General features: G+C 46.5%; 3 protein-coding genes across 3 annotated transcripts; all 3 read right to left on the bottom strand.

Moving 5' to 3' along the window:
- Positions 1–9441: 9441 nt before the first annotated feature.
- CTRU02_214437 (uncharacterized protein) lies at positions 9442–9936 on the bottom strand (the record flags this gene model as incomplete). Its single annotated transcript, XM_036731694.1, has 1 exon — positions 9442–9936. The coding sequence occupies one exon, from the start codon at positions 9934–9936 to the stop codon at positions 9442–9444; it is 495 nt and encodes a 164-aa protein (XP_036576466.1).
- Positions 9937–10919: 983 nt separating this feature from the next.
- CTRU02_214436 (major facilitator superfamily transporter) lies at positions 10920–12837 on the bottom strand (the record flags this gene model as incomplete). The annotated part of the gene is made up of 7 exons (XM_036731695.1): positions 10920–11131; positions 11256–11395; positions 11464–11570; positions 11636–11821; positions 11891–12103; positions 12155–12639; positions 12696–12837. 7 exons carry the CDS (start codon positions 12835–12837, stop codon positions 10920–10922), a joined length of 1485 nt encoding a protein of 494 aa, XP_036576467.1.
- A 1201-nt stretch (positions 12838–14038) lies between these two features.
- Positions 14039–14815, bottom strand: CTRU02_214435 (pyrrolo-quinoline quinone; the record flags this gene model as incomplete). The annotated part of the gene is made up of 2 exons (XM_036731696.1): positions 14039–14375; positions 14475–14815. The coding sequence occupies 2 exons, from the start codon at positions 14813–14815 to the stop codon at positions 14039–14041; spliced, it is 678 nt and encodes a 225-aa protein (XP_036576468.1).
- Between the last annotated feature and the right edge of the window lie 150 nt (positions 14816–14965).

Raw genomic sequence — 14965 nt, 5'->3', positions numbered from 1 at the left:
GACTTTGCAATCCTTGATTGCGTTAGCGACGTCTTTTCTTGTTACTCGCTTGTCGTGGTGTTGTCTAATTCGTTTCTAGGTTTTTGTAACTCCTTGGTGACCGTGAGCGGGTGCGCTGTGTATCTCCCTGATCTGGTCGTGTGTCATTCTTCCAGTCGTGCTGGTCTTGACACGGTCGCCGATCATTAAGAGTTTCGCGGCGGGTACGAGGTCGCCATTGTCTTTTTTGAGGATAACCTGAGTTTCTTCTGGGACTTCGTCCTTGTAATCGGGTCTTCGGCTGAGCGCGTCTGCTCTGCCGTTTTCTGATCCTTTCCTGTAGATGATTCTGAAGTTGAATTCTGAGAGGAATTCTGACCATCTGATTTGTCGTTTGTTGAGCTCTTTCGAAGTGGTGAAGTGTGCCAGATTCTTGTGATCCGTGTACACTTTTACTTCGTACTTTGTTCCTGATAGTTGGGGTCTCTATTCTTTGAATGCGTCGATAATTGCCATAAGTTCCTTATCATGGATCTGGTAATTCAGTTCAGGTCCTTGGAACTTCCTTGAAAAGAATCCACAGGGGTGTAGGACTCCGTTCTCGTCCCTTTGGCCTAGCTGCGCTCCTTCAGCTTCGTTCGAAGCATCCGTTTCGAGCTCGAAGGGCTTCTCAGGGTTCGGAATCTGGATGACGGGTTCCGATGTGACCTTGTCCTTGACTTCTTGGAACGCTTTCTGTTGTTTGTCTGTCCATTCCCAAGGTGCATTTTTCTTAGTGAGTTCGGTAAGAGGCAATATCGTTTTGGAGTAGTCTTTGAGGAATTTTCGGTAGAAGTTGACAAATCCTAAGAAGGATAGTATGTCCTTCGGGTTTTCTGGTGTAGGCCATTCTTGCACAGCCTTGATTTTGTTAGGGGACATCTTGATTACGCCTGGCGTGATTGTGAACCCTAAAAATTCTACTTCCTGTTTGTGAAACAGACTCTTCTCTGGTTCCACAAGTAGCTTCGCTTGTTCGAGTGCTTTGAGAATCTCGTGGACATGCTTCTTGTGTTCTTCCAACGTTTTGGAGAATATAAGGATGTCGTCGAGGTACACAACAACAGACTTGTCCAGATATTCCCGTAGTACTTGGTTGATCATAGTTTGGAATGTAGCCGGTGCGTTGGTGAGTCCAAATGGCATGACTAACGTTTCAAACTGTCCTCTTCTCGTTCGGAAGGCTGTTTTCCACTCATCTCCTTCTGCAATTCGGATAAGGTTGTAGGCTCCTTTAAGGTCCAAGGCTGTGAACCATTGGGCCTCGTAGAGTAGGTCTCTTAGTTCCGATATGAGGGGCAGTGGGTAACAGTCTTTGATCGTAATATCGTTGAGTCGTCGATAATCGACACAAAGTCGTTTCTTCCCGTTCTTCTTTGGTACGAATAGTACGGGGTATCCTGCGGGTGATTTCGAAGGTCTGATGAATCCTTTCGCAAGATTTTCGTCAAGCCATTCGTCTAAGGCTTTCATTTCTTCTTGGTTGAGTGGGTATATTTTGTTAAAGGTGGGTTCGTGTCCTTCCTTAATTTCGATCTTGTGATCCCACTTGCTGTGTTCCGGTAATCCGGTCTCGAGTTCTGGTGCAAAGAGTTTGCTGTAGACCCTGTATTCAACAGGTATCTTTGACATTGGATCTTCCGTGACTTTGTCAATCGTCGTGGCTGCTAGCGTCCTAGTGCCAATGTCTTTTATCCTTAGCATCAGGCGTGGTCTTGCTCTGGTTGCTGCTAGTAATCCGCATGAGGCCTTCGTCGAGTGCTTCTCAGAGGCTGGATTGAATTTCATTCGGCCGGTAACCTAATCGATTTGTGGGTTATGTCTTCGTAGCCATGGAATTCCGAGGATAACGTCGTGGTTTCCTATCTCCGTGATGTCGAGGCTGATAAGCTCCTGATGGCTATGGTAGAGCAAAGGGAGTTGCGCTGTCTCCTGATCAATGCTGCCTCCGCCATACTCGACTTCTTTCCCTTCTACATTCCTTAGTCGGTAAGGGTTTTGCTTTTGATTCTATGGTATTTCTCGCTGTTGCACTATTCGGGGTGCGATAAAGTTTCCTTGGGCTCCTGAGTCTATCAGGACCTGTGTGGTGTATCCGCCCAGGTTTACTGTGATCTTCATTTGTGCGTCGTCGTCGAATGTAGCATATAGGGACTTGCTGGGGGAGCTCGCCATGTGTCCCGGACAAGGCGGCTCTCCTAGTTTTTTGAGTAGAGGGCCTTCTCGCCCTTCTTTCGGTCTCTGCCGAGGTTACTTTCTCTGATTCCTAGACGAGGTGGGCTGGGCGTCTCGCCGTCCTGTCCTTGCTTGTCTAGTTCTTGTTGTCGGAATCTCCAACTTTCGCTTTTTGGAATGTAGTGGAGTTTGCATAGGTCTTCCCTGCAATTCCACCAGACTCCCGTGAAGTGGTTCACACACTTCTGAGGGTATTCGACGCTGGGTCGTAGGAATGCTATTCCATTGTTGTTGGTTTTCCATTCTCCGGGTTCTCCCCGTACTTCCCAATATGAGAGTTCTTGTTCCTCATGGGCTCTGCGGATTCGCAGTTCTTCTTTTCTTTTGGGGTATAGTTCGTTTTCTGCTTTCTTTGAGAGATGGTAGGCGCAGTGATCGAAGATGCAGTAGATCCATGCTATCTCCTTGTGTTCTCTGTGCTGTGTCGTAATCCTGGGATCGTCTTCTAAGAATATTTCTTTATCCCGGGTTTGTGTGATTGTTGTAGGGATTTTGTTATGATATTCTTCTGCATGGAAGGCGATCTGTTGGCAGTCGTCTTGGGGGTCGATGTATTTGTATTCTAGTACTTCCTTAATTTTTTCCATTCTGTCGAGATGGTGTTCTTCTTCTGCGTCTTCCGGGTCGGTATCGTCTATCGACGTTCCTTGTGGACGTACTTCCGCCGAGGGTGGTCCGTCTACGACGTCTTCAGCCCATTCCGAGATAGGTTGAGGAGTAGCGCGGGTTCTTTGTGGCAATTCAAAGGTCGAGTCGCTGGCTACCGTGGTATATGGTGAGCTCCATCGTTGGCTTAGGTTGTCCTTTGCTTGGTATACTCGGGTCTGGGTGCTAGCGTCCCTGAATTGTTGTTGTCTTAGCATTTCATCCAATTGCTCGGTGGCTTTGCGGGCGTATTTGCTGGCTACCGCGAGGGTTCGTTCCGTCTTTCCATCGTTTTGGGGTTGGTAGACAAATTGGGTTGCTTTGTACTTGAGTTGATACTGTCCTCGGGTGTTTCCGCGTAGTGCGATGCGGCGGTCTCGGGTTTTCCGCATGTGTTGGAGGGTGTCTCCAACTTCGCTGTTGTTTCGAATTTGCATCGTGTAGTTGATGGCGTCTTGTATCCGTTTGATGGCTGTCTCGTTTTCTTCTTCGAGTTTCCTAGCTTCTTCTTCTGAGAGACTTTCCGGGGTGTTTACTTTATTCGTCTGTCGATAGTTGGCGAGGCGTGGGATGTCCCATAAGAGTCCCGGTTGGTACACAATGCTACCATCTTGGAAGGCGTTGTTGAGTTCCGCGGCCTTCTTCGCTTGTTCCTAGTCGTCGAGTGGCTCTTGTCGCTGCTTAGTGTAATCCGGTCCACCGGTGTATCGGTCTATCACAGCAATGGCCTTGGGTATGTTGGTGGTGTCGTATCCCGATCGTCCTGCTGGGTTTTGAGGGTACCATCCACTATTCTCTTTTGCATGCCTGTGCGTAGTGCAATCATTGTCATAGCAGGCTGTCCATCCCTTTTCTTCGTGGCTAGGGATTTTGGTTGCAGCGTTGGCTTGCTTAGGGGTTGCCGTAAGTTTCTTAGGCTGTATGCAGTGTCTGGCCATGTGTCCTGGCTTGTCGCAGTTATAGCATTTGAATTCTCTGCGTCTGGGTTTGTCTTTTTGCGCGACGCTCAGGTCCATGGGTCCACTGTGTTGTCCATGTGCGGTGCTCTGCTGATTGTTGTTCCTGTTGTTCTGGTTTTTGTTGTTGAACTTGTGTTGAGGTTGCTATTGGTATTTCTTTCCTGAGTTGGCTGTTTGACGTTTTTCTCCTTTTTCCTTGCGTCGTTCAAACAGTCGGTTGTCAATCTTAATGGCGTATTCGACATAATCAAGGAAGCTAGGTGGCGTGTCCACTTTGGCCATTTCGTCCTTGACGTCGTCCTTGAGACCCTGGTAGAAAGCGAAGACTTTGCTTTCGTCGGTCATGTCGAGTCTGGCTGCGAGTCGTCGAAATTCTGCGGCGTACATTGTAGCTGATTTGTTTTGTCGTAGGCTCGCTAGTTCTCTTTCTGCTTGTCTTTTCTCATCGGGGTCTAAGAAGAGAGATTGAAGGGCTTTAACATATCTACTGAAGCTGAAAAAGATGTCCTTCACTTCTTGACTGTATCTCTCGATAGGGGTGTCCAGCCATTCTTGTTGGAGGGGTTCGAACCAAGCGAGGGCCTTCCCTCTCAAGAAGGTGGCGGCGTGGACGACACGTTCGGTATCGTTCTGGAACGTGTTGATGTGGAAGGCTTGGTAGGTCCGTATCTGTACCAAGTATCCTTTGAGCTGTCCAGGGGTTCCGTCGAAGGTGGTAGGGGTGTTGAGCTTAAGGCGTTCTCTTCCTTCGACAGGAGCTGATATGACGTTCGCGGCAGCTCGAAGGGTTGTGACTTCCTTCTCTAGTTCTTTGGTGCGGCGGGCTTGTTCCTGTAGCTCCTTGAGGGCTTTGACGTTCTGGTTGAACAGGTTTTTCATTTCCCTGAGCTCGTTGTTGTTCCGCTCAAGTTGCCGCTTAAGTTCTTCATTGTCGTCATCGCTATCGGATTCCTCCTTCATTTCCTGGTCTTGAATCTCTTGGGCCAGATTCTGGGGAATACGTCTCTCGGACGTGGACGAGGTTCCAGGAGTAGGGTTTTCGGTAGTTCCGTGCGAAGACATCTTGTCTTATACTGTTCGTTAGTCTCAAAGGGCAACTTACTGAACAGGAGCAATCAAAGTGTTACGGCCAGCTATCTGACAGTAGGGTTCTGCTAACAGAAGGTGCAGTAAGAGACTAACACTGGTTCGTAGAGGTCGTTCTGGTAGATCGTAGGGTTAGGGTAAGGTGATCAGTCTTACACTATGGTAACGAGGTTCTTAGTATTCACAATACTGAGAGGTAAGCTGAAAGTCATTCGAGGATGAATCACAAGTTGATTGCTGAAGAACTATCTAGAAGGCTTAAGCAGATGCTCAAGTCCTGGTCTATATACAAGTCCCGTTTCCCAATGTCTTAGAGAGTCTATAGAGTCGCTCGTCGACTCTATCGACTCTCTTCTGATTGGTCCTTTACAGGAGTCTACAGAGTCGCTCGTCGACTCTGTCGACTCTGTCCTGATTGGTCGATTGTCACGTGACTTGTAACGTAGTTCTTCCTTGCCGAGAGGTTTACCCTTGTTCCCGTGATCCTACGTACATATGTCCTGTCGTAGCCGCCCGACCCAGTGGGTCTGTTAAGTGCATCTGACGGGTCGTAACATTATAATTAAGTCTTCGGCTAAGCGCGTCTGCTTTGCCGTTTTCTAATCCTTTCCTATAGATAATTCTAAAGTTAAATTCTGAGAGGAATTCTAACTATCTAATTTGTCGTTTATTAAGCTTTTTCGAAGTAGTAAAGTATGCTAGATTCTTATAATCCGTATATACTTTTACTTCGTACTTTGTTCTTAATAGTTAGGGTCTTTATTCTTTAAATACGTTAATAATTACTATAAGTTCCTTATCATAGATCTAGTAATTTAGTTTAAGTCCTTAGAACTTCCTTAAAAAGAATCTATAAGGGTATAAGACTCCGTTCTTGTCCCTTTAGCCTAGCTACGCTCCTTTAGCTTCGTTCGAAGTATCCGTTTCAAGCTCGAAAGGCTTCTTAAGGTTCGGAATCTAGATAACAGGTTCCGATATAACCTTATCCTTAACTTCTTAGAACGCTTTCTATTATTTATCTATCTATTCCTAAGGTATATTTTTCTTAGTAAGTTTAGTAAGAAGTAATATCGTTTTAGAATAGTCTTTAAGGAATTTTCGGTAGAAGTTAATAAATCCTAAGAAGGATAGTATATTCTTCGGGTTCTCTAGTATAGGCTATTCTTATATAGCCTTAATTTTGTTAAGGGATATCTTGATTATGCCTAGCGTAATTATAAACCTTAAAAATTCTACTTCTTATTTATAAAACAGACTCTTCTCTAGTTTTATAAGTAGCTTTGCTTATTTAAATGCTTTAAGAATCTCGTAGACATACTTTTTATATTCTTCTAACGTTTTAGAGAATATAAAGATATCGTTGAGGTATATAATAACAGACTTATCTAGATATTCTTATAATACTTAGTTAATTATAGTTTAAAATATAGCCGGTATGTTAGTAAGTCTAAATAGCATAACTAACGTTTCAAACTATCTTCTTCTCGTTCGGAAGGCTGTTTTCTACTTATCTCCTTTTATAATTCGGATAAGGTTATAAGCTTCTTTAAGGTCTAAGGCTATAAACTATTAAGCCTTATAAAGTAGGTTTCTTAGTTCCGATATAAAGGGTAGTAGGTAATAGTCTTTAATCGTAATATCGTTAAGTCGTCGATAATCGATATAAAGTCGTTTCTTCCCGTTCTTCTTTAGTATAAATAATATAAGGTATCCTATAGGTAATTTCGAAGGTTTAATAAATCCTTTCGTAAGATTTTTGTTAAGCTATTCGTCTAAAGCTTTTATTTCTTCTTAGTTAAGTAGGTATATTTTATTAAAAGTAGGTTTATATCCTTCCTTAATTTCGATCTTATAATCCTACTTACTATATTCTAGTAATCCGGTCTCGAGTTTTAGTATAAAGAGTTTGCTATAGACCTTATATTTAATAGGTATCTTTAATATTAGATCTTCCGTAACTTTATTAATCGTCGTAGCTGCTAGCATCTTAGTATTAATATCTCTTATCCTTAGTATTAAGCATAGTCTTGCTTTAATTACTATTAGTAATCCGCGTAAGGCCTTTGTTAAGTAACGTCCCACACCCATGTTACGACCCGTTGGACATGGTCGCCAACACGACCCCGCCTGGATCCCGGCGGCTAACGCAGGGCATATGTAACCCAGCCGGACAGGTGTAACCAGGGATCCTCGGAACGGAAGAACTATGGACAAGTCACGTGGCCTCGGGGATAACGCGGGGTAAGGACAACCCGGGCTGGATATGTTGGATATGTCAGATATCCAACCGATCCCCGGATATGTTGGATATGTCAAATATCCAACCGATCCCCGGATATGTTGGATATGTCAAATATCCAACATAGCCAAGATAAGGAGGACCGTTCAGGACTTGTATATAGGATGGACTCGAGCCGGGCTCGAGGACAGACTTCCATAGCTCTTCAGCAATCAACTTTGTGATTACCCTAACCGGTACTTTCAGCTATACCTAAGTGACGACTACTCTACGACTCTTGTTGAGGCCTTGACTGATCACCAAGACCTTTGAAGATCTACGATTCAATCGACCAGACCCCAGAACGACTGTTACTGTTGTCAATCCCTGGCTTACTGTTAACACAAACCCACTGTCAGTTAGCTGGCCGTAACACTAGGACTATCTTTTTAATATCGGTTTTATATCTTTTAAAAGCTCCCTCATAGGCTTGTTCTAAATCTTAAAGCTATTCGGTATGCTTTCGGTAGCTAGTTTTCAGCGTAAATACTTCGATATTCTTAACCTTAATATCTCCCCCTTCGCTAGAGGTAAGACTCTGTTTTAGTCATACTAATAATGTCTGCTAGAGCTGCTCTAATAGATCGTTTTAGCGTTTGGTTTAAGATAAAGATGTCTCAAGTTAGGCGATTCGCTCTAGAAGAGTAGTATAATCAACCTCTCTTAGCTAAGTATAGCTACTATTCTCTTAACTCGCCGGTTCGTCAGGAGGGTTAATCAGGTCAGGGGATTCGCAAATTCGTTCATCTTCACTACCACTTCCTACCATTATAACTATTAGTAGCTAATAGAGAAGAATCAGAATTATTACAAGGTTTTAGCTAGGAATAGTTATAATAGTAATAAATATCGTATTTTTCCAAAGCTAATTCTTGATCCTCTAGATCAAGAGTCTGGAGCTAGAACCTGTCTTTTATCTAGGTATTATGCCCCGCTCGGTGAAACATATGTGTTAACCTTCTTGGTACAGCGCCCCATAGCGCTTCTAGTAGTGCAGCGCCCCATAGCTCTTTGCCCTGTTACAACTAGCGATAATTACTAACTACCTTAACCTACTAACGATTTAGATAGTTGTCTATACCGATTCTTATTCGCTATACGAGTGTCTTATAAAGCTAGGCACTACTAAAGAAAAGCGACTTATAATCGATATCATAGCGTTAAGACAATCGTACGAAAGACAAGAACTATAAGAAATTCGTTAGATTAACGGCGAAAACAACCTTGCTAATGCCCTTACGAAGAGCATACTAAATCAAGCCCTCGAGAGATTCGTTAATAGCAATACGATAACGATATGTATAGAGGGATAGGTAACAAGACCGTAACTACGGGAGAAAGTAGGGATAGGAGGCCGAATTGACGAGGAGACGGAACTATATAGGGACAACGTATTCCAACCGCTTTAACACTATAAAAAGAGAGTTTCCAGTATTGCGATAGTTGGAATACAGAGTCGTGTAGCACTTCCAGCTATACGCCCGCCAGGCTGAGAGGCCCAAGCCTCCGTAATACGGAGTCGTGTAGCACTTCCAGCTACACGCCCGCCAGGCTGAGAGGCCCAAGCCTCCCAGACCCACGTGACAGGCCAAGGGGGAATATCCCCACCTTCTGGTCAACAACACCACTTTCAACTATCATGAACCATCGATTAGAACCAATTTACTGTTATTTGTTATTGACGAACGGAATTCCGTTTCACCCCCTGTGAAACCTACAAAATGATTTTACGAAAATACCGAAGCCTTGATGTCAAGGGAGATGCCATGGACCTCATTAGAAGCGACACATCAAATACCAAAACATTCTTCTTTTAACTTGACTGAGCACTCAAAATTCGTGATTCTTAAACTCCGATGCAGAGCGAACCGCGGCACGCAGCATCTCGACATTGTGTGGTGAGAATATGCAGCCAGAGTGTCTATCTTTTCATAATCACCTCTCAATACTTAAACAAGCACCGGTGTAGTATCCGCACATTGCATAAGACCATATTTCAATTCTTGGCCCAAAAGTCATGGAATGAATGTAACACGCAAGTGGCATCCCTTGAAAAGAACAAGTAGCAACTGTTAGGCTTGAAATTTTGACTCTGTGATACAGGCTATTAAATTATCTGCTTCGTTCAAATGTAGCTCCCAACTAGTCAGACACGTGGCGTGGATGCTGACTTCGATTTAGCGCAAGGGAAGCATAAAACCAGTCGTGCAATCTAAACCGCTACTCCCGCTTCACTCCCTTCGAAGCTCCTGAAGTCTTCACCCCGATGCCAAGCACGATGAGAATCCGGACCAAAACCATCGGTGCCGTCGAATAAAAGATGACATAATCCTCCACCGTCCATTCGGAATAATTCAGCCAAACCTTCCAGCCTCCGATGGCCTGCGCCGTGCCGTGGCAGTAGGCGGCGTCGCTCAAGAGCATGCCCGCACAGACGACGCGCCACAGGTCAAGGTCATCAAAGAGCCGCAGGACCACGCCTTCGGTGAAGGCGAAAAACAGCCAAGATCCGCTCAGCTGCGTGAAAAGGAATCGCGTATTCGGCGCGTACGGGTGCGAGTTGCGCGTCAGTCCCGCAAGATACTGGTTCGGTGCGTGGAGAGTCATAACACTGCCCAACAGGGCGAAGATGGGTTCAATGGTCATGAACAAGATTTGGTAGATTGCCGGGACTGCGGCCGAGGCCGAAATCGGCACTCGAGGCTGAGCTGTCATTTTCGAGTGATTCCTTTTTTCGGTATTGGTTGTGATCCGATATCAGATTGCTCCCGGGTGCACTGCTATCGCCAGTTTCTAAGCCTCCTTACTCTCGACTTCGCGATAATGTGTGAATTGATGTAGATGCAAGGTCAAGGTGAGATATGGCCTGCTGTGCAATGAAGAATGCAGATTGAATGAGATGAGCTCTCCTGAAAAATTTCTCCCTTCACCACTAGCTCAATCACTAAGGGCTCGCGAAAGTTTATGTAGGTCAGTGAAACACGCATGTCGGAACGACCGGCTGCGGGGTCACTGTGATCCGAGACAAGCAACACCCAAGCATCCCGGCAAAAGTGAGGTTTACGACTGGCTCGCACGGCCTGTGTTGACCTAGGAGAGCCACCAGAGACAGCTAAAGCATGGCAATAGTAGCAGGCATAAATGCATTGTTCTCGAGTGTTGCCTAATCAGGCTACTTGGCCTCATAGTGAGCCCGAACTAGTGGCCCAAGTTTCGCAAAGGGTTAACTGCTGTCAACTGACTGGCGTTTGCCGCGCGTGCACGGCTATTGAACGCTCAGGATAGCCCCAAAGATACTTGAGACGACTGGCATGCATGAAGAACTATGTTGCTGCGTATGCAAGTCAGAAGCAACGGTGTCGCGGCGTCTCCGGAGTGCCAGTTTCATCTGATTTCATCCTGGGCAATGATCTTGTTGTGTTGTCAATTTATACGTAAGGTTGATAAAAAGAAGATTGACAATGTTCTTTTTCAGTAGGTGTCCGTAAGATCGACGCAAGTGATAAGATATTATTTCAAACTTCGTAATGATCGTTGCGAGGATTGATGTCTTCTTTCTATTCAGCACGGGAAGTCTAAATTGAGTTGATTTGGACATAGCCCAAGTACCTTGACACTCTATTTGCGTAATATTGCGCCAAGAGAGTTAGTTACTCAAATAAATGTAAGGCTTAGGAATTAACAATCCAAATATGAATCTACTTCTTCGTGTCGACAGACTGTTCTATAGCCTTGTCTACTTCGCCTGTGCTTTCGTCTGCTTTGTCATTCTGTCCGATGACTCCGGCTTCTATTGACGTCCCCGGGGCCACAGGGTTCCGCTTCTGCTCTCTCAAGAGCAACAATCTAATGCCGATGACAGCAAGAATCGCGGCAATGATAAAGCCAAAGGTAGCAGGGAAACCACGTCCTAGAAGATAAACTATTAGTTACGACGCGCCCCAATAAATGTCGTGGCATTACACAACGAAGGAAATTTAGTATCGTTGTATCATCCGGACAAATGAGATTCGAACAGAATACGAAATACTTACTGAAGCTGGGTGCCATTGTTTGAGGGAAAATGACAATGGGCAACCAAGCATCGACTGCATATTGCATTCCATTCATGCTGCTGATGACCAAGGCGCGTTCTTCATTGTCACCGGCACAGACTTCATTAGCCCAAGTGTAGCTAGGGGTTTATTAGCGGTAAGTTCTTTCTAATGTAGGCCTTAGTTGAAAATGGGTTAGTAAACTTACAAGACAGCAGTCATCAGATGGATACTGCTCGTGAGGAAAGCGAATTCTTTCAAAGCCACGCTCGGTGGCCAAACAGCTAGAATGCCGTTGGGGATCAAACCCAGAAACTATGTAGTCTTAGAGTTAGGACTGCGGGCGCTTCCAACGGGTTTTCCATCTGATGATAGCTTACCAAAGGGCCCACAATCAGGGCAAATCGACTCCCAGTGTAATCAGACAGGAAGCCCCATAGAACGACACAAAACGCCATGATCAATCTCGAGCCGGTGGGAATCACGTTTCGGTCCACAACTGAGAAGTTTTCTGACTTGAGCCAGATGCCAAAGTAGCCGCTAGCCTGGCAGGATTCACCATACAGCTGCAGTGGTCTTGTTAGCAATGTTCAAAGTGTTTTTTTTTTTTTTTCAGGAAGCTGACAGGTACTCACCACATAGCCTAGAACGAAAGCATACCACCTCCACTTTGTCAACACACGCTTGAACGTCGCAAGCGTGACCCCTGCAGGTGCTGCCTTTCCTGCCTTTTGCACTCGTTCGATGGCCAGATCGCATTCCTTGGACGTCAAGAACTTTGATTTCGTGGTGTACGGCGTATCCGGGAGAACAAAATAGGTGGCTAGGCCTACAGGCACAGTCATACACTAGATAACGTTAACAATGATCATACGAGACATTAAGGCTTGTAGACTTACGCCGCAGACAATGTACAACCATCGCCAACCGGCCAGGCCGTGAGCGCCGTCGAGGCTCTTGTAGACTGCCGCTTGGAGGTATCCGCCAAATGCAGACCCCAGGGGTGCTGTCATGTGAAAGATTGCAACTCTCTTCGCAAGCTCAGTTTTCGTGTACCACGAGCCAAGCACGTATAACAAAACAGGAAAGAAGGAGCTTTCAAAGAAACCGACGAAGAACCGGAAGGCGTAAAGCTGGCTGGAGCTGTGTGTTCCGGCCTGGGCAAAAGTGAAGACTCCCCATGCGACCTCCATAGCAGCTAGCCAGATGCTGGGCCTGATCTTCTGCACGATGAGGGTGCTGGGAACTTGCATGACGGCATATGCGCATGTGTAGGCCGTCTGGGCATACGTATACTCGTTGCCGAACATTTTCAGGTCTTCTTGCATACCTGATACGTAGGCATTGGCGAGGTTTCCTTGGTCAAGATACTTCATGAAGAAGCCTGCAGCCATTAGTGTCTTTCCGCTCCAAGTAGTCGAGGCTGAGAAAGCAATGTACCTAAGCACCCGATAGTCAAGATGGAGAAATCCAACTTGCGAAGGAGCTTGCGCTCCTCGGGGCTCTTGAGATGAGTGTCCGTGTCCCAGATGAAGGAGCGGAAGGACCGCGAGGGCGACTTCGTAGGTTGCGTTTCCGCCATCGTGTAGGATCAGTCGGAAAACTTGCCGCGTTGATGGAGTGACTGGGCTGTGGCTGGCTTCTGCGAAAACGGACTTGGGCATGGCAACATATATATCTCGTTGCTTCTTGGCACCGGCGCGAGTTGCGCCATCGGACGTACCAATTTTGGGAGACCTGGCACATCGATCCTTGAGGCCGCACTAGAGGAGCTTGAACTACACGTCGGCGCGGACAAAGTTCCTGAACAAGACAAGCTGGGTTGCGCTTCAATCCCGCTGAGAAGCGTTGCTGCAGAGCCTAACTTGGTGTAGACGAACATCGGGGAGAACCCGACAAGCTTGGCCAATGGTGTTTCACGTAGTATCGTGGGGTTGATCGGCTCCTGCAAGACGACACAGACGGGGGTGATGGCGAGCTTATCAATGGGACAATATCACAGTATGGGGCCACGCCTGAATACACGTTGGGACAACCTACCAATTGGTCGTCGGTATTTCATCTTTTTTGCCTTGTACGAGTTCAGTCACAAAGCGACCACCCCCCCTTCGCGAGGAGAGGTTGCTGACGACGGAAATGTCATTTTCAGCACCGCCAGATATGGGTTATTTCCGCCCCGTCGGCAATAAGCAACCAAACAGCGCATATACTCGACATTGAAGTATTTGCCGAGAATTTGGCCGCTCCCATCGACACTGTGCCTCCAAGGCAAGGTGGGCAAGGTAGGCAGAAAATGGCTGGCCAACAAATTGTGCCGGCGCGGATTGCGAATGACCGGGTATGTAACTGATGCGGGACCGGTGGCCGCCGGCTAAGGATCGGGCTGGTCGGTCCCTTTTCTCCGTCAATTACAGCCGGTCTTGTGCACGAGTCATGTTGGATGCGGAAGCTTATTTGGAGCTGCCGGCCGGTCGGAGAATTGCTTTCATGCCTCGCCAATGCCGTCTCGGCTTTGGGGCCGGTCCGTCGGGTTAGAAAGTGACAGCACGGCAACGTGGGCAGGGCAAATGATGCTGCACTAATGAAAGATATCGACCAGCTAGTTTCTCGAGTAAAATCAGCCAACATGGCATTTCCAAGCGCATGAGTTTGACTTTAATGGAGGAGCAGAATCCCACGAGATCCCTTCACCAATGGCCAGAGAGAGAGCCAGAGTGATGGCAACACCGGTGTACAATAGCATTCATTAGATCATTATGTGCATCTAGTAACCACCACATCCTTCACTGCTTTGATTTCTTCCACACACTCATATGCCAAGCCCCTCCGCACACTTCGCCCTCCTTGTTACCCCGACAAGGCACGTTGCAGTTCCACGGCGACGAAAGAAGCTTGCTCTCCGGAGGCGTGCTGGAGCAATAGCACTCGCCGCCGGTCTCCGTAGCGAAATACCCGAAATCTTTTTGACAATAGTTCTTGCACTCCGAGTTCGTCTGGCTATCGGTGAAGTTCGTACGCGCGCCCCGGAAGATTCTCTGGGAGTTGTCTCGGTAGCATCCGATGTACTCCCAATCTGGTATGTTTACCCACGTAGTCGCTGCTGCTGGAGCGGATTCGGTTCTGGAGGGGTAAATGTTAGTCGGGCTGGCGAATGCTGCTTGACCTGGCAAAGATAATCGCAAAAAAAGAAGCAGAAAAAAAAAAAAAAGGATGTCTTACGCAGTTCCTCGTGAGCTTTCCATACTCTGTATCCTTGACTCTTGCCGCGCCAGCATGGCTCCGAATACACCGCCGATGACGACCAGCAGAGCAACCATGAAAGCAATCACACACCACAAAATGAACATGGCTTTGCTGACGCCACATATCCTCCTCTCATTCCTTATTGGGCCATCGGTGGTGATCTGAGTATAATCTCCCTTCTGCGGGCCGTGATACGGCATGTACTGCGATGATGACGCCGATTCGTTGACGATCACGTCCGAGTGAGGTACGGGATAGAGGCCGTTGTCGATGTATGCCATCTCGGTGCCTCGAGGCTGTCCAAAATCCGACGCCATTATATTGCGGTATGCTGCAGTCAATTCATGAATGATGTCTTGGTGGGTGTATGCGATGCAGAGAATAGAAGTGAAGGTTTGAAGTTCGGGCTACGACGGCGCTGATATTTTTTCAGCCTTAGCAAAGCTTTTGAAACCAGGCAGTTAAAT

Source organism: Colletotrichum truncatum (assembly GCF_014235925.2).
Source record: "Colletotrichum truncatum strain CMES1059 chromosome Unknown Contig_0011, whole genome shotgun sequence".
Taxonomy (NCBI): domain Eukaryota; kingdom Fungi; phylum Ascomycota; class Sordariomycetes; order Glomerellales; family Glomerellaceae; genus Colletotrichum; species Colletotrichum truncatum.
The sequence above is the reverse complement of the archived record's forward strand: the minus strand, read 5'-3'. Positions and strand labels throughout refer to the sequence as shown.